This window comes from Thermobia domestica, chromosome 14, assembly GCF_964235325.1.
Source record: "Thermobia domestica chromosome 14, izTheDome1.hap1.1, whole genome shotgun sequence".
Classification (NCBI taxonomy): domain Eukaryota; kingdom Metazoa; phylum Arthropoda; class Insecta; order Zygentoma; family Lepismatidae; genus Thermobia; species Thermobia domestica.
The window spans coordinates 189,145,879-189,166,309 of NC_137467.1; the positions used below are offsets into that span (position 1 = coordinate 189,145,879).

The window sequence follows — 20,431 nt, forward strand, 5'->3', positions numbered from 1 at the left end:
TAAAATTTTAAACGAAATCATGGGGCGAGTGATACCTCGTTCGATAGATCTTCAAACAATGAACAGAGTTATGATAAAAGATTTTTCATATCGGTCGCCGTATTCAAAATGGCCACCAAGACATTTTGCCTGTATCCGATAAAACGTCCAGTACCACTAATATGAAAACGGTTGGAGATAAATGAACAGAATAAAACTCGTATAGGAAATCAAGAGGGTATTTATCATTCCACGCCTCGAGAATAAACCAACGGAGAAACAGATTATTAAAGTATAAGTGAGATAATGCTAAAGAGGAAATCTAATCCTTAGAAAATTATCTTTCCGATCTCCTTCCGTAAGTGGGTGAAGCGGAAATGAATGATAAAATCTCAAATGAGAACCCACTTTTACTTTCGATAGGTATGGTTTGTCTGAAACACTTGGGTGTACAAGTGACTGGTACTGTACAGAACCAATATTGTGCAGACGACTTTTGAGCAAAACCAACGTTTGTACACGTTCTTCTAAAATTGCATTGTTCCATAAATTGGTTTCGCATTTCAGTTGATTCATTTTTGCACAAATCATTGCCTGCAATCAAAATGGAAGGTAGCATTTAACAAGAATTTTACCTACTTTTTTCCATTACAGACATCTATCTGTTATAAAAACACATTTTAGATAATTTTGTTGTGTAGATACAATTTGCAAAAACTAAGGTTCTCATTTCCAATTTCATCGTTCCTTCCCGCCCGGCTTCACCCACTAACGGAGGACGTTCGAACGATGATTTTCTAGGAACTACTTTTCCTTCTTTGCATTATGACAATTTTACTCTAATCATCTTCTCCTCTGTTGCAACATTTTCGAGCCCTGGAATGATAAATACCCTCTGTGATTTCGTATAGTAATTTTATTCTGTTCATCCATTATTATCTTCAACCGTTTTCAACCTCAAGACTGAAATGTTTTATATCATTTGTATATTTTTATATACTATGAAATAATCATACGAACGCAATAAATCTAACGTACTGTAATCTAAACGTTAGTTAAATAAAGTAAACATGGATGAAATACCAAAATCTTATTTATTGAAGCTTATTTTAATTACTATAAAATCTATTATGGTACTTACAATGGTTCGTCTTTGTCCACCATGTCGAAGTGTGACCCAGGCGACTGCTTGCTCCGTGCAAGCAATGTCAAGAAAGATTTATTCCTGATTTTCCGATGGCGGCCACTGTTTGCTCCTGGACCCTTCACAAATCCTCCGGTCGTAGGCTCCGGGGATGTGGTGGGTTCTGGGAGCGAATTATTCAAGCTATCTCGCTCAGGCTGTTCATTGTACACTGCAAGAAGAAGAAGAAAAGAAAATCAGTAAATAGTTACAAAGTTTATTGCTAATTTTTAAGAGAAACAAAAATTACAAGAATTTGTTGTAAATTTAGACATGTGATTCGACTTTATGAAGTAGTAAACTCGTACTTTTTGACAAATAGGCAACTATAGATAGTATTACAAGTTCGTGAATTAGTTAAAGCATATAGTGACTGTGATTTCACAAAGCGTTTTTGTAATGGTGTACACATAAAATTTTCGTGTAAATAATTGAGTAATGGGATCTTTTTCTTAAAGAAAAGTAATATTACCGTATATACAAAATTACAAGAAATCTACTGTTATATCTCTGAGAAGAATTTAGATGTTGCAGTGTAAAACTATATTAGAAAATGGACCTTACACCTGGATATTAGAAAGTTGATGCTACCATAAAGAAATTACTGAAATACATATAATGATATTAACTATCTTTGTGACTTAATAACTCTTGAACCGCCTGGCCGACCTCGATCAAATTTTCAACGTAGATGAGGTTCCAACCTGGGATGGTTTCTGTCATTTCATTTTGACGGTGCAACTTTGGAAAGGAGAAGAGGAAAGATAAAAAACGATTGAAAATGGCCTATATTAGTGTCGAATCCATAGTTTTCGATGTCACTGAGATGAACAGTGATATTTCCGATGCCGTTTAAAGCCAAATTCAGCCCCGCAACTTGGGGGAGAGAAAAGATATATATATATATATATATATATATATATATAAATGATTGAAAATGACAGATATTAGCGTCGAATTTATACTTTTTAGGGTCCCTAAGTTGATTGGTGGCAGTTTTGGTGCCCTTTATATCCGAAATGAAACGTATTCTCCCCGTGCGAAGAACGGCTATTCTGCTAGTATCAACTAAAGATTAATATTATCCTTGTTCTTTGTTGAAGTTTAAAGCTCCTTGTCAGCACCAGGGCTATATGAGACCAGGGGCATCATTCAGGGAGGGCAGGAGGGGGCAATTGCCCCCCCCCAAGAGTTTGAGGAATACATATACTTTAATCGATTGTCTACTAATATACTAGTACAAAACGTGAAAGTCTTATGTCGGTGGTACTCTTCCCCCCCCCCCAAGCGAAGTCTGAAATGACGCCCCTGTATGAGACTCGGACCAGCAGCTTAAGGTGGAATACAAACCGTTCTGATGCGTTTATTATTCTTCCTTCGAGAATTCCAACCAGGACCACGCAACTAAACCAACGACGAGGACTGTTAAGATTAATAAACTCAGTCTAAATTATATATTGTTCTTTTAAGATATGATAAGCTTACAGGGATAGAAATTATGTAAATTTAATTACCTCATAAGCAAAGTGTCTTGGAAACTATATTTTACTTTATATAGGTATCTTTGAATGATAGTATTGCTGGTCAAGTTGAATGCAGTAATGGAGAACGCGGAAGACATTTTTAAGAAATAAAAATAAATATACGTGCATCTTAATGAGTAAAGGTTAAAACCCTTCTCGCTAACAGAACCATTCAAATGACTTGATATCCTATACTCGGATTCCTAGTCTCTGACAAATATATACAATAACTACAGGTTAAGGTTCCATTGTCATTGAACTCTTTCTGTGTATATGTATGTATATATGTAAGGTTTTCATAAATATTAAACATGATTTTAGCATTTTTAATTTTTAACATTTTTTTAAATATTAACAACAAAGAAATTCATGATAAGTATGACGTATAAGGCTTTCTCTGGTTATTCATAGAAGAATATATGCACGGCATTGGAAATGGAATATTCGTACTCTATAGAGACATCAATAATGCAGATTCTACAATAAAAATCATGTATGGGATTTCTTTAATTCAAGTGGCATTAAATGTTATGAAATAAAAACAAATATGTGTTGTTGAGGTTTTGTGAGCCGTTCAACTTATCAAATATTAATTAATTTTAATAAGAACTATATTTAAATATTTTTAAAGTAATGTTTAAACCTTTGGGAGTATAATGGACGTTGAAATTAACTTCAGTATCTCTTATTTGATTTCAATAATACTATTCTAATCCTAATGTGTAATTAGAATTATAATATTAGTTGAAATACAACTAATACTGTTCTATAGTAATTTAGTTTCTTATCACGATATTTTTATTACTTAAATATTGGTCTTGGATAACAGCAACGTTGGTATCAAAAATTAAATTTACTGAAAGCAAATTTTGGCTCAATGGTAGAGCGCTGGGGTTCCTCGTTCGATCCGAGTTCCCACCAAGAGGCTTTGTGGTAGACAAACACCGTGTGTGTGGGTTTTCTTGAGATTGTAGTTTCCCACCATTTTTGTCATTCCACAATTATCAATCATCTTATTATCACTTTCTCCATTAACGTCGATGCATAAACGTGAAACGTTCAACTAAAGAAAATCATTCGTGGGTTTTCTTCAATTCAACTTGCTGATGGTATTGAGATGAAACTTCATACAGACTCGTCTCGACGGACAAATAGCTGTATCGACCTTACTGTCGTCTCGAGTCGAAAATCGACGTCTCGTTTTTCCGGTATCGATCAACTAGATGCTTATGTCGATATCGATATCGGCCTCGATCTCATTTTGATTGTCTCGAAATAAACAATGTGGAATTAAACTTTTTAGTATCGTTTTATAGATTGTTGGTATTAATACTTATGAGTGCAGTTGTGCTAAAAGAAAAAAATAAACATATGTTCCGCTGGAGAAATCCTGAAGTGTGTGGGAAAATAATGTTAGGAGCTTGGAGCTTTATTTGTTTGCTTTACAAAATTCGGTTTCAAAATATGTTGGTAGCATATTCTTTGAGTACATAAAATGACTGAAAAAAAGAATCTAATATATTGAATCCAAACTCAAAACTGTGTGCTGTTTAAAACACTTCGGATATACCTCGTGATCAGAGGTCGCATTTGCTCCCGTTTCTAACGTGTATACGGCTGTGACTAAGAATATTGATCCACTATGTAATATGACACAGTATGAATTTTAAGTAAACACAATTTGAGTAATTTTTTTGTCAATATTTGAGACGAGACCAAAATTTTCGAGACTGGGCTTAGCCTTGTCTCGAGTTATAAGTGTCCGTCTCGATCTCGGTATTGTCTCGAGTAACTCTGAGTCTCGTCTCAACTTACAAACTCCAGTCTCAGTCTCAGTACTACGAAAATATTGTTGGATGAGAGCTACTGGTGTCAAAAAGAAATTTTATTTAAAGTTAATTTTGGCTCAGTGTAAAGCGCTCATCTCTGACCCATGAGGTCTCAGGTTCGATCCAAGCACCAGAAAAAAGTGGCCTTTGTGGTTCACAACAAGTGTGCGTGAATTTTCTCCGGTTGTCCAGTTTTCATCAAGTTTTGTAATTCCACCATTATTATCTATCTGCCATACTAGCATAGGCATAAACGTGGGACGTTAAACTCCGAAAATTTATTATATATATCAAGTTAAGTTATGACGATCTACTTATTTCGGGAAAGTGGTCGTTTTACTCCGTCATTATGTCAAATTTATTACATTTATTTTATTAAGATAAACTTAATGTTCCTATTATTACATGTTATCTCATACTATACCGATGCAATTAGTTTGTAACATCGTTAGAAATATAACCAAAATTTCTTCTGTTTATTATCGGCAAAATTCATAAGTCCTTCTTAATAAATAGCACATTACTTGTATATCCATCCACAAATATAATTATATGGTATACAATAGTTTGTACATATTGTTACACGAATTGTGAAAATATACTACAAACTTTCTCTAAACTTTTCGAGGAAAAAAATAAGAGAACACTTTACTTGTAACTAGTGAAGTAGGCTATTAAAATTGAAGTTTAGAAAGAAAGATACCTGATAAACTTCAGTAGCAAACAATGAGTATTTGCCGAATCTTGTTCTCAATACTACAAATCTACTACGTTCAAACTACCAGTCATAAATGTGAATCTCACGAGTCACTGTGATTTTGGTTTCATACTACCAGTCATAAATTTGGATCTCTCGAGTCACTGTGATTTTGGTTTCAAACTATCAGTCATAAATGTGGATGTCACGAGTCACTGTGATTTTGGTTTCAAACTACGAGTCATAAATGTGGATCTCACGAGTCACTGTGATTTTGGTTTCAAACTACCAGTAATAAAAGTGAATCTCACGAGTCACTGTGCTTTTGGTTTCAAACTACCAGTCAAATTTGGATCTCACGAGTCACTGATTTTGGTTTCAAACTACCAGTCATAAATTTGGATCTCACGAGTCACTGTGATTTTGATTTCTCAAAATATTTACACGAAAATTGTTTTTTTAAACTACCCTAATCAAATTTACAATCCAAATTATTACGTGTGCTTATATTTTTCGCTAGACTATTTCTAATGTTCAAGATGATTTTATAGCGTCGCAGCTAGCAACTTAAATTTTATTTTGATAATTTCTTAACAATGTTAACGACTTAAAATATTAAAACTAATCATATCAGTATAGTTAAATTTAGTAATTTTATAAGCATAACTATAGTCAACCAAACAACAATAATGTGAAACTAACATTCTTTAGAAACTTATTAGTTATAAAGATGCAACACTTGACGTCAACATTTTAAATATTATTGGGTTGGCCCATAAGTTCTGTTTTTTTTTTTTTTTTTTTTTTTTTAACTTTTGAATTTTTTTCATGAAGTGAAGGTGATGCTCTATGGTGCTGTGGGGGCATTTCCATTATTTTTGTCAATTCCTTCATCGTTTGACGTGTTGACGTGAGCTGATTCAGTCGCCTCTCATTGAACTGAACGAAGCGTCCGGTATGATGCATGTTTTGAGGGCGAAATTGCCATCTTTGAATCACTTAAACCAATTTTGAGTTGTTCTAAGAGGTGTCGCTTCTTTCCCACACACTTCACAATATCTCTCGAAGAGCTTCTGTGGCTTTGGCGCCTTGATTAAACTCAAAAAGCAGAGGATATCAAAAATGCTCCTTTTTTTCGATTTGACACTCCATTTTAATGACCCAAAAAGGACAAAAAGTATGTCAGCATTAAAAAAAAATAAACACGCTATTTTCTAGAGCACATAATGCTCTATTGAATAACATAAAACCTATTGTAAAACATTTTTTTACACAAAATTGTCATTTTAAAAAAGTCTAAAATTATGAACCAACCCAATATATTGCAAACTTTTCATACATTGTGAACAAAACAACGAACACATTCTTTCGGAGGAAAATGTGTTAAATCGAGCTTTCACGTTCAACATTTGCTTGTTTTGTGAAACAAAATCGTTGGTTTAACTAGTCTACAGAGTTGCAGTAACATCTACGTAATTTGCCCTTGTAAATCAAGAAACGGGAACATAAAATAGCAGTAATGGGAAATAAGCCCAGATAATTTATTAAACCTTCATTATTTTGGACTACAATAAACCAAAAGGTAATACATTTAACTCTCTATGGAACATCTTGCATTTCTATAGTAAAATGCGTTAATTTCCATATTTCGAGAAGCGTTATAATTTGTGTTATTTTTAATGACAAAATTGTTTATGCTTCATAACTGCGAAACGATTGTTTTATGTACTAAAGTAAAACATCACATTAATATACAATGATAGGTCTTGTTACTTCTTTTAAAGTTATCATCATTAACATACCCGTCAAATAATAAAAAAAAAAAAAAAAAAACATTAAAACTCTCGAATATATTAATAAAAAGGTAATTACTTCGTCATTTAATATTGTTAATAACTGTAATGGAATTTTTAATTTTGCCCTGCAATACGAATATAAATAAAGATGTTAATATGTTAAGTCAAAAGGTAAGTACAGACAAAGGAACTCACACGTCTCTTCGATGAGTACCATAGAACGCACAGAAGCACACTGCAAAACATTGGACTACCATAGGTGTATTCGTACAAAAACGCCAAGGGAAAACCAGTGAGAACTACAGAGAAATCGTATTTTCTTTTAGAATTATTGAAACGAAAAGTATATTGAGTTTTCCAAAGAAAGTACAAAATCAATATCGACAAATATTCACAAAGATACATGAAGTGAATTCCCACTGTTTCTCAATAAATAACATGTCAATTTTTATGACTTGGCAAGTGTGATTTCAAACAATGACCTGGCATCACTGTAGACATGCTAGTCGAACAACATCACTAATATTTAAAATCGTAAATATTTCCAATATCAGTTGCTAATGCTTAAGTTAATCATTCGTATTTTGTAACTTTATGAAAAGAAATCTATTGTTTGCAATTCGAAAGGTGATGTATATATTTGATATTCTAATCCAAAGAGTACAAACAAATATATGTAGTCATCAAATATGAAAATTTCTTTGATTTACTTGTCGTTTCGTTTTTGTTTTCAAGCGAAGAGACAACTGAATTGTAAATTTGTTTAGCAGTAATTGTTAGCGGAAACGATCTTTTTTTTTTTTTTTTTTTTAAGTACGAGAAAGTGCTTGTAGGCTAATAATAATTATTATGTTTAAGCAAATAAATATCTTTGGCAGTCAGGGAGTAAAAGTGTGAAATCACTTTCTTTGAATGGCCTAACTATAAACCTACTTTATGCATTAAATAAGTTAGAAATTATTGTGAGAATTTAAACAAAATAATAATATGAAAAAACAGTGGTTATCTTTGAGATACGAAAACGTAAGAAGATTCATGCGACACAAGAGCAAGTGAAAGCACTATAACATTATGTATATTCATTTGAGTTTGCATGTTGTGAGAAGTTTTTTTCCTTCACACTCGAAAAAGAAAAAAAAAATTAGCGACAAAGGGAATGTGCAAGTGCTATCGAAAGGAAGATGACAAACTAGGAAAATTGGGTCAAAAAAAAAAAGCTAACCCTTGAGCAAAATTAACCCATTCACAATTCAGGTGACCCGAATAAAAATGAACGCCTTTAAAAAAAAAAAAGAGTTGTAAAGTGATTATAACAGAAACACTACGGCGACCTAGAAAATGAATTCAATTTCATGAATAGCAAGAAATTCCAAATCATTAACTTGAAATACGCCCATTTAATGATTCGTGAATTATAAATGAATTTTCTTTAAAATTTGGTGAAAGAGAGAGAAAGCACTTTCGATACTGATACACTAAACGACACGCATGAATGTTATACTCTTTCTTTCCTTAAGACTATTCAAATTAGGTTTCCTTATAAATTTCTAGTACCGGTCCGGGACCGCTCGCGTGTTCTAATCCCAACATGAGACAGCCAGATTGGTTTTCAATTAGCTATGTTCGATATCTCGCATTTCATATGAAAGAACTGTTTTGAAAAGTTATTATAATATTTTTATGATGCTTTGCATGTAAGATTGAGTTGAATGGCTGTAAGCTATGCTTCAAATATCTCCATTATCTGCATCAGACACTCTGCAAATATCGGTACATCACTTCACTTTGATTTTCATGTAACTTCTTTGTTTTTGCGTAACAATATTATCAGCTGCAGAATCGTCTTCTCTCTCCCTTTTGTCTTTTTTGGATCAAAAGATTAATAAATTTCATTCAATCAAAAAATTTTCTTGTAGGCTTATATCTGGAGAACTACATATAATGTAGGCAAACCTAAGCAATCACTTAACTCAGTATGATGTGCTTATTAAGTAGAAAATATGAAAACTCGATTTAGGGTCCATTCAAAAATTTTGTGGCCCCTCATCCAAGATCCAATATATTTCACTCAATCAAAAATTTTCTTGTAGGTTTATATATGGAGAACTACATATAATGTAGGCAAACCTAAGCTATCACTTAACTCAGTATAATGTGCTTATTCCGTAGAAAATATGAAAACTCGATTTAGGGCCCATCCAAAAATTTTGTGGCCCCTCATCCAAGATCCAATATATTTCACTCAATCAAAAATTTTCTTGTACACCTTATATCTGGAGAATTGCATACTGTGTAGCCAAACCCAAGCTATCACTTAACTTAGTATGATGTGAATATTCCGTAAAAATAAATAAATAATACGAAAACTAGATTTAGGGGCCGTTCAAAAATTTTGTGGCCCTTGATGTAAAAAGTAATTATTGACCAAGATCTCTATCTTTTGATGCATTTATTTTTATGATTCCTAAAATTCTTGGCAAAGATTGCAATCTTTTTTTTAATCATCCCTAAAATTCTTGTTTATCATACAAGTAAGTCGAAACAGGCCCTTCTTGCATGGGCTTCTCTGGCATGTTAAAAATGGGGTGACGGGGTCGACTAGAATGCTAGTAGAGCCCAACTAAAGTTACGTCAAAATTATGAATAAACTGGAATCCACTTTACTAATGGCATCCGCTCTTTCTATCTTTAGCAACACAATTCATCATAATTTTCTTCCATCACTGATAGACTACTTGCCGAAAAAGAATTAAGTTTATATATAATATGGTTATTAGGTAATTTCTTCACTTTGAGATTCCTACTGATGAATTCCTGCTCAGTGTTCTTAAAAGCATTTGCAGCAGTGTAGTTTTATAGTCCTGATATATTTCGATTGCTTAGCTAACAAAATCTTAACTCTCTGAAAGAAGTCTTACGATGACACTTGATTTGATTGCGATTTTTTTTATTTTCATTCTTGTGTATTTTTAATAAACTCAAAAGGTATATTATCTACCTTTTTGTTCGTGATCTCTCTGTATGTTTTTGTCCAATGAACCATCCTTGATTACTTCGTTTTCCGTTTTAATGTCTAAAATGTACAGTTTATTCTTGCTGTCATCCGGCTCCTCAATATATTCTTTCCATTTTCCTCAAACTCAATTCGCTCATTAAACACTCATTTCTATCTTTAGTTTATATATTGTCATAGTAGTTGTAACTTGCTGCCCTTCTACAGTATTCGCATGAAATTTATTCTCATATATAATATTCAAATTTCTCTATCTTTTTAAATTCTTCTTGCCACCTTCGCTCGTATTGTATATTTCCCTGTTTTTATAGATTTCCCTTGTTAATTCAAAGATAAATTTTCTATACATCTTTTCATTCCCTTCTCCAGTCTCCCTTCGTCATGGAAACCAATTGTTGCTGGTTAAGCAATGAAATAAAAATATATATGTGCCTGCAAACGACGCTACTTTGACTACCAAGAAGCGTAACTTACAATAAAATCCTTCTTTAAAAGTGACACATGTCGGAAAATCTAATGTTTAAGAACAGACATAAATTTAATTTGTTCTGCCATTTTATTTCTTCTATACAGATGTAAATACTTTCTGCTTTGATCCATTTATCTCGTACTCAAAATATTTAGGGGGGACGCGTCCCCTCTGTCAACCTGCCAGAGATGCCCGTGCCTTCTTGCACACTATCGCAACCTGTTTCTCCTTCACTCTTTAACCACTAACCACTTCCAATATTGTTGCTTTACAGGTTTACTAATTGCAGCACATTCTCATTGGTTCGATTCAGCTAATCATTCAATTGTTCTCCACACCCACATTTCGAAGAGAATTAATCATTTTCCGTCATTTTTACTTGGTGTTCAAGTTTGAATTATGTTCAACTTTTGATCATAGTTAGAGTTGGCTGCAGACTTTTTTCTTTCTTTCTTTCTTTTCGTGCCACTTTCATCAAAATATATGTCTCGTAAGGAAGGAGGTAAGCCAAAAATAAGTGTCTGACAAGGCCTTCAACTTATGCAGGTGAAATTCAATAAATAATCTCAGCTGCGTTTTAGAAAATTTACACTTGTAAAAATGAGAGGTAAGAATTTCTAAAATATATTGGTACCCCATTTTGTATTTTTCTTTTCCCTTAATGGCGGAAGTGTAGAAACGTTGAACCGTTGAAAATGAATTTTTGAACATAGTACTGCGGCTACCATACATTTTATCATTCATTACACTTTGACGGCCGCGGTGGCTCAGTGGTAGAGCGTTCACTTCTGGTGCATTGGGTCGCTAGTTCGATCCCAGCTTGCACCAAGTGAACTTTGTGATGGACAAACACGAGGGCTTATGGAATCGTGGCTTATTGTCTCTATTGTGTGCTATACTCTCGCGGGGACAAGCGAAATTATGTTCTCGAAAAAGCTCCATGATGTGGCTGTATTGCGCTAGTTGTTACTGGTGGATGACTTACTGAAGTTCGTCTTTTTTTTTTTTTTTTTAATTCGCTCCTCCAAGAAAATTTTGCAGGTAAGTAAGTTTTCGTTACTTACTTCGTGGAATGATTTTCCAAATTAAATGCCCAACACTACAGTAGTGTGTGCGCCTTAAGTTGTATTTCTAGGGGACAGAACGAAATGTCACGTTGTGTACAAGATTTATTTGAGGTGTGACTGTTTTACAAAATGGTCGTGGGAGGGCGTTATCGGATACTTTTATTGTTGGTATCCCATAACTCCTCCTCGCAGCTGTTATGGAAACAATTAGCATAATGACCTCCAACATAAGTTTGTGAGTCAAGTACGATATTGTAAGGAAACTGAGTGCAATGTTTATCAGAATGTACCATAAACCAAAAGAGATTTTGTTTCTGCAGATCACGAAGTCACATCCACGTCCGTTGGACAAAAGTCTCCTCTGTAAGATACTTCGGAGCACAAAGATAACGAACTTGATGCGGCAGAACCGATATCGGGTTAGTAGACTAGTTAGAGTAGTCTAGGTCTAGTTTAGAAAGACTAGATAGAATAGGGGTCTATAGTACACTAGACGTAGATCGCCTTCAATCATTTCATAAAAACCTACAGCCTTAATTGATTAGTACAAACGTTGTTTTTCTTCATGCCCAAAAACTTTTTGCATCACAAAACTATGGTGATTGCCTTGGACGAAATCGTTTCACAGTTTTACTTAGATTTCAACAGAAATGTTTAGTCTACAGTAGGTAGCTAGTCTACATATTTCTGGATGAATAGATTATAGACTAGTCTGTTAGAAGCGGTAGATTAGATTGGATTCTTTTGGTCGTTAAAACTGCTCATGAACAGTTCTTTCAACAATGTATCACTTTGCTGAAAGCGTTTCTCTCTTATTTTCAGGATCGTTGACAAGCTCATCTATCACTCCCTGTGATATTTCACCACCATCTTCACAGAAACGCAATCTATCTACATGCGGATGTCCACGAGGTTCAGCGCATGTTCTGACTTCGTCACACAAAGAGCACGTAGCACGTTCGTGTGACAGACGAGAATCCAGGCGTGGCGCTAAAAGGCGTGCTCCTCCGAAGAAGGCGCAGAAGTTAATGAAACCATCTTCATCTACTGACTCTAGTAAGGAATCTGATGAACTGCATCTTCAAGTTTCCAGTGATGTAGAGGTCGTGGCTCCGTGCATCCAATCAGAAGATGATGTTACGTGCATCTTTTGTGACAGTAAGTTTTCGGTCGATGTTTGTGGGAAAGTGTGAGTTAGGTGTGTGATTTGCACAATATGGGCTCATGAAGAGTGTTCTGGGTCCGACAAGGACATCTATATATGCGATTTCTGCAAATGACAAAGTGAAGAGTATGAAAGTGGCGAAAAGCTGCATGTATATGTACTTTTCCTAGAAAGACATCAAGTTCTAATGTACTTCGCTACTATTCCATATACCCCCTCTATTCCATATCCCTTACCTTTTTTCTACATTTAGTCTTTTTATTTTTGCGTTCTTCCTATGTCTGCTAGGAACTTCTAGTTGTTATATTATAGTCTTCATTAAATATCCTTTATGCCTAGATACTAATTATTTATTTAACATGTATCCTCGGACAGTTACTTTCACATATGTAACTGGTATCTTATAAGCCTCTGTTTTTTTCTACTGCTGAAACTAATTCTGGTCAATCAATTTTGTCGTTTAATAATTTATGTTAGAATAACATCAACCACCCATTTCATTTTTTCTAATGTTTGGAAACTAAAATTCGTTACTAAGTCTTCATAGGGGACATGCTTTGGGCAGAAACGAGTTTTCTTATATGCAACGATTTTTTTTTTTTTAATTTAAACTGTATATTTTCTATTACATCAGAATATTTAGTAACATTTGATGTCCAAACAGTACAACAATATTCTGATTTTGACCTCGCATACGAAAAATAGGCCTATAACCTTATAAATGTCTTTGTAGAAATCCTGCTCTATCCTATAAATTAAACCTAGGTTTCTATATGCACTACTCGTTATTGCGTCAACGTCTTGAGCAAAGGTTAATTTACTATAAAATATAACTCCTAGATCTTTGATAGTATTTGAGGTGGACAAGGAAGTGCCACTTATTGTATAGGTAAAGTTAATTGCATTTTCTTTCCTGTGAAAGATACAGACTTAAACTTGGATACATTCAGTACTAATTTATTATTATTACGCCATACTTTAACTCTCTCTAGATCTTGTTGAAGTTTCACGCAGTCATCAATTGAACTTACTTTGGAGTATAATTTGAAATCGTCGGTAAAAAGAAGATCTTGAGAAGTTTGAATACACAGAAGAATATCATTAATAACAAGAAGAAACAACAGGGAACCTACATTAGACCCTTGAGGGACTCCCGATAGAGTATTGAACTTGAAAATTGGGAACGCGGTTGCTCAGTGGTAGAGCGTTTACCTCCGGTGCTTGGGATCCCTCGTTCGATCCCAGCTCGCGCCGTGTGGACTTTGTAGTGGACAAACACCGTGCTCGTGGGTTTTCTTGGGGTTCTTCCATTTCTTCCCATTGTCTTCATTCCACCATTTCACTCATCTCTCATCATCGCCGTCTCCTTTAGTCTAACCGGCATAACCCTGGGACGTAAAACTTAAAGATTTCATTTCATTTCATTTTGAACTTGAAAATTACCTGTAATGTAAAACATCGTATAGGATTATTCAACTAGAACTCTCTCCAGCCCTCTGTCATAAGTTTTTTTTTCTTTTTTAATCTTGGAATTTAATATTTGCATCGTTATTTTTATATTCTATGCTAATACTATGTTGATGTGTATCAAGTTCAAAATAAACAAGAATGGCACTTAATTTCAATAATTCAAAGCCTGTTTTCATTAAATTTTATGTTTTAATTACAAAAGCCATTCACTTTAAAAAGTTGACATAATACCAACTTCTTTTGTCTTATATTATCATCCTACATTCCTTATTTAAATCTAGGAGTACACAATAAGCTCTGGCTGTTTTTCATAGCACACTGGGCAGGGGAGTGGGCGCCTAGGAATTTTCGCCTCAGGCGCTTACAACTCACGCGACGGCCCTGTAAATACACATTTTAAAACAGAGGAATGGGATTCAAATATACCTACGAAATATGTTTGAGAAATATATTTTTCCCGTGTGAAGAACGGGTAGTTCATTATAAAATGTGTGCTAACTGTAAACTGTTACTTCAGAACTAATGGAACATATAGGTATGTGCATCCTCCTGGGCATTATTTGAACTACTTCCACAGTGAATACTAGATAACCAGTTTTTCACTGAGTACTGATAGGTACACTCATGTCCAAAATTATTGTCGCATGTCTATAAATAAGTTGTTGTAGGAATATAATTTGATAACGAATTCGTCCGGTATTTCTTATAATGTTAGTATGTGCATAATCGGCAAAGACATGTATGTGGCAAATTTCATGTCAAAACAGCAGTAAATAAGAACAATAAATCGAAAATAACACTTTCTTGTCCATTGAGCAACATTTTATTTTACTCATTCTAATTTTCATACTTATAATTCTTTTCCTATGAAATTTACCACAAATATATATTTCCCGATTATACACGTAGTACCAGTATTAAAAGTACCCTGCAAAGTCGTTATCAAATTATATTCTTACAAGAAGGCAATTATAGATATGCGACAATAATTTTGGACATAAGTGTACATAGGCCACACTTTTACATTAAACCGAGCTTTTTCCATTTTTGGCACTTAGCACGTACGGGTATTTTATATTCAGTCCACAATTTTTATCCATATAGTTTAGAAAAAAATAAAACATATTGTACTATACTTGTATCGACTTATAACTTAGACTCTAACAAAATATCCGTTTCGGCAACGATGGTGAATACAAAACCTTCGGTGGAAGCATGATAAAGTTTACACAGTGTGTTGAATTCGTGTAACATGAAAACTATACGTACAGTTGTGTAATGTCAGCCTGAGAGGTCACGCGACTCCAGACGGCATGACGCTTTGAATGAAAGATCATTGAATTGTGAAGGTAAAGCTTCTTGGCTTGTTGTCACTAGAACAGTAGAGGACTCGGAAGTAACGCACTTGTAAGATCAACTCTGTGTTTGATATACAGGGTGTTTCAAAACAACACCGACAACGTTTGGGACAAGTTAAGACAGAAAGTATAGACCAACCTGGGTGCATAAATGTTTCCTTTCGGAGTTGTAGGCTGCCGAAAACATGAAAAAATGAACTTTAAAATTTCATAGCTACAATACTATGGAACTTACCGTAGTCGGGTCAAGACTTCAATTAAGAACTACTATGTCCCCTATCCAAATATCCATGTTTCAGAATCCTGTGGTACGTCAGCAACAATTTTTAAAGAGGTAGTTGGTGAGTACTTCAAATTATATGACCGTAGCCAAACTCCCTCTATAAAAATTGTTGCGTGAGTACCTTAGGATTCTGAAACATGTATTTTTGGATAGCGCACACATTAGTTCCTAAGTAATGTCTTGGCACGACTACAGTAGGTCCCATAGGTTTGGAGCTGTGGACCTTTAAAGTTCATTTTTTCATGTTTTCGGCAACCTATAACTCAGAAAGGAAGCATTTGTGCACTAAGGTTGGTTTATACTTTTTGTCTTATCTTGGTGTCAAGAATCACATCCCAAACGTTGTCGGTGTTGTTTTCAAACACCCTGCATATAGCACTAGAATCCATTTACATAGCTTATTCTGTTTATTTAAACCTACAAAAACCTGTAAATGTATGCAGCCCAATAGTTAAAATGTAGAATTAAAAGGTAGCGAATTCCAGCCTAGAAAGCTAGAAATAATTGTGTACGGGTTGATTCAAACCCAGAGTAAATAGTTGTATAAGTCATGTCAAACCCTGAAATAGGTAATTCGCCAATCAAAATGTCTGAAATAATTCTCAGGTATCCCTATAATGCTATGTCATTGCTTGTATAACGTCTAATCGCTCTGAGTTGTGAGTTTATATCTCTTGCAATGCCTCCTTGTGAGCTGCAAAACCAAGGAGTTCCATTTTAGTTTGTTGGCACATGATGACATAACGTACCAGTGGATATATGGGATTTTCTCAGTGGCGAATCTAGAAGGTAAAAACTGGGGCGCAGCCAGAACCCAAACTATAAGAAATATATGATGAGTTTACGATTTTTCATGAGTCTTGCTGAAGTTTTCAACTTAAATCTCTCCCGATGGATATTATGTTTAGGTTGGACGTTGACATTGTGAACCTCAAATATTGTTGTACACATTGCATAACAAAAAAACTGCAAGTGAAACTATATCTAATGTTTCATAATTTTTCCAATAAAGAATAAAAGCCAACACTTACTATAAACTTCCCAGAAGTTTCAATTATTTTTGTCATTCAAAACACGGTGCCTTAAGCCCCCCCGGCCCTGAGCTAAATCCGCCACTAATTTTTCTGTACATATTTTTAAAAAACGTATCAGTAAAAGCACGAAACAGAGGTACGAACAATGGCGTAACCAGGAAAAACATCATGTATGGAACTAATAATCATGATATTGAAGAAGGGCACACACACACACACACACACACGTGCATGCCAAGTGTTATGTAGCATTATATGTACTGGCGTGAGAAACTCAGAAATATGGTATTTGAAGTCGATACACTGAATACGAGTGAAATGTGCGTCATAGGTCGGCCAGAGTTCTTCAGCCCCCTTACAACATGAATTTTACCATTTTACGTGTTTCAGTGAACGAAGCATAGCAAGAGGAACACACAATAAAGAAATCACATTCTTTCTTTCTTGAACGTCCGATAGTTGTGCTCCCAAACTATTACGGAGACGGTGATTATCATGATGAATGAAATGGTGGACTAAGAAAGTGCGAGTAAACTGGAGAATTCCGAGAACACCCACCCACATGGGCTACTTGGAGAGTTTGTTTGCCTTCCACAAAGGCTACTTGCAGAGAATCAAGGACCCCACGCACAGAAGTAAGCGTTTTGTCCCTAATCCACCGCAGCCCATTCATTTTTATTTAGGTACGCCGTATATTGAAATAGAATGAAATTAACTAATATGCAGGAAAAAATGCCAAACCGAATTATCTGCACTAAGAAAAAGAAAGTATGTTGCGTACGTAAAATCGTATGTTATATTTGTAAATCCTGTAGTTTTTGGACTTAATGTACAGCAAATGTATAATTGGAAATGCGTGTTTTATAATACTTTCCGCATAAGTGTTCCATCTATACGTACTTTCCGTATGAAACAATATAGGCGGTTAGGATCTCACATACAAATGGACGTATATAACATATAGCTGAGGAAGGTAACATACATATATGTATGTAATATAAGGGAGACTGTTAGATATCAGACATCCCGCAACGGCATGATGTAACACCTAAGGGCAGTGCCTATTTAGCATACGGATAACGTATGCTCCGTACTGATTTCTATAGTAAGCAAGAGGATTCCGTATATTTGTACAATATACCGCTGTCCGGAGAACGGATCTTTTTCAGTGTGACACTACAGCACATGAAAGGCTACGTCCGGCCAAATGGATACGTTGATACGGTGGTCCGCGTATCAGCTCCTAGTAATTATTAATTTTGGGATTCTAAACCGGAGTCCTATACCTCTTAACCTTTAGGACACGAAGTAACTATATTTAGTTACCTAAAAATAAGGCTTGGGATACGAAGTAACTATTTATAGATACCTTGCAGTTTGCCCACTAAACCTAATTGTTTTTTTAACTTTCTGAGTATCACATATATGCACTTGCATGTGTTTTATTCAGGAGACATACTAGGCAACTGCAGAAATTGGCGCCGTATCCCAGGCTTTATTTTTTTAAAAAGGCTCCGTAATTAAAAGGTTAATACAGGTAATCTTTAATTGACCTATAATACTGGGTCAACTCAGAAAAAAAAATATCAGTCCCACTGGGATTAGAACCAGAAATGACGCGCTAATGACGTGCGCAGTAACAATTCGGTTAAGCATGAGCTCAGAACCACGCACAGATATACTTTGCAAAAATCACCAGGAACGAGTATCTCACTAGTTTTAAGTTTGATGTCTTCTAATATTTCTGATGGTAATATTTCTTTCTCATATTTTCCTGGTTAAGAGTTATAAATTTCTTTAATGTTAATGTGTCTCTGCTTAAGAGTCTTACGAATTTGCTTGTGAGATTTGTATCTCTTAGTCGTTCCATAACTTAAAAAAAAAAGTGTATGTATTTTTATGTGTTTGCTTTTTTCACATCTAGGAAAAAATCACATGGAGGGGTGTCGCGTACGTTCGAAACGTACTTTTGGTGTACACTAAAAGAAAAAAAAGTTGAGAAATGCTGGTATATACATACAGCTGGTAGTGATTTATTCAATATACAGTATTTCGTTCAACTGAATGTTACAGAAGCACCTTGTGATCGAAACTTCTGGTTTTCGTAAGATAAATTTATTGAATTGTAATATTTAAAGCTTTTTTTAACCATTAGGCTATATAATTGTTAAACATTTAGGGGCTACAAAATTGTGACTTTTCTTTTAACAGGCTGAGTTGAGTTGAGTTGAGTTTGAGTTTAACGTTCCGTTCAGCAGCGAGACTATGTGAGTAGAGATGCAAGGGCTCGGAAAAAAAACGGCTTTTTTGGGGGAAAAAATCGGTTTTTTCTGCTTCGCTTTTTTCCTTGGGACATTTTGGGCTTTTTTGAAAATTTTGCTTTAAACTGATAAAGCAGACTTTGTTTCGCTTCTCTGCAACAAAAGAACTCATTTAAATAGTGGCTGATGCAGATAATAATATGAAACCTCGAAAATAAAATATGAATTTCAAAAATATTTTTTACAGTTCTAACATATTTACATTATAAATTCCAAAGGATTAACCAATATATGTAATAATATTTTGACCTCTTATATACAATAAGTACTTTAAAAGTTGATACACAAATAACTAGCAAAATTGTATGTAGTATTTTTACTTCAAAATATCACACACCCTCTTTTTGAAGCAAAATAAAGAAAAATATGAGAGAAATCTGCACATCAAGAGCTTCGTTTCGGGTGGTTCTGGAAATTCTTGAAATTTTTCAGTTAAGTTTTAACTTTCATATACATTGTATGAATATTTCGAACAAATTTTTCACTGATTGATCACTAACTAACTAACTAACTAACTAACTCTATGGCCTATGGAACCCGGAGGTTCAGTGCCGCGTTCACAAAAGCTCTCCACTGACTTCTATCCTTAGCTAATTGCATCCAGTTTCTACTTTGTATTCCTATCTCTGCAAGATCCATCTTAATATTGTCCTCCCATCTGCGCCTAGGTCTTCCTAATGGTCGTTTTCCTATGGGTCTACCAGTCAAGACTTTGAAAGCGTTTCTACTTTCTTCCATTCTAGCTACATGACCTGCCCACCTAAGCCTCCTAGACTTGACGACCCTAACAATGTTGGGTAAACCGTATAAACTATGTAGTTCCTCGTTATGAAGCTTCCGCCATTCCCCATTCTCGTTCCTCTTGGGTCCGAATATTCTTCTCAGGATCCTGTTCTCAAATACTTTCAGTCTATGTTCTTCCCTCAAAGTAAGCGACCATGTTTCACAACCATACAGAACAACAGGCATGATTATCGTTTTATATATTTTAAGCTTCAAATTCCTCGACAGAATTCGCGACGACAAGAGATTTTGAACCGAATAGTAACACGAATTCCCTGCTTTTAGTCGACATTTAATTTCTTCGTGAATATGATTTTCGTCTGTTAATATTGATCCTAAATATTTGAAAGTATCCACTTTATCAAAAGCATTATTTAATATTTTAACGCCTCCACAATTTGCCGTATTACGGTCCCGACGCACTTCCATGTATTTAGTTTTCTCTGCATTTACTTCTAAAC

General features: G+C 34.7%; 1 protein-coding gene across 1 annotated transcript in view; it reads right to left on the reverse strand.

Moving 5' to 3' along the window:
- Positions 1-20,431, reverse strand: part of LOC145670503 (proton channel OtopLc-like) — a 167,052-nt gene that overhangs the window by 22,763 nt on the left and 123,858 nt on the right. Inside the window, exon 2 of the mRNA XM_081739251.1 lies at positions 1,121-1,334. Within this exon, the coding sequence (XP_081595377.1) occupies positions 1,121-1,334 (214 nt within the window). The remainder of the gene's footprint in view (positions 1-1,120; positions 1,335-20,431) is intronic.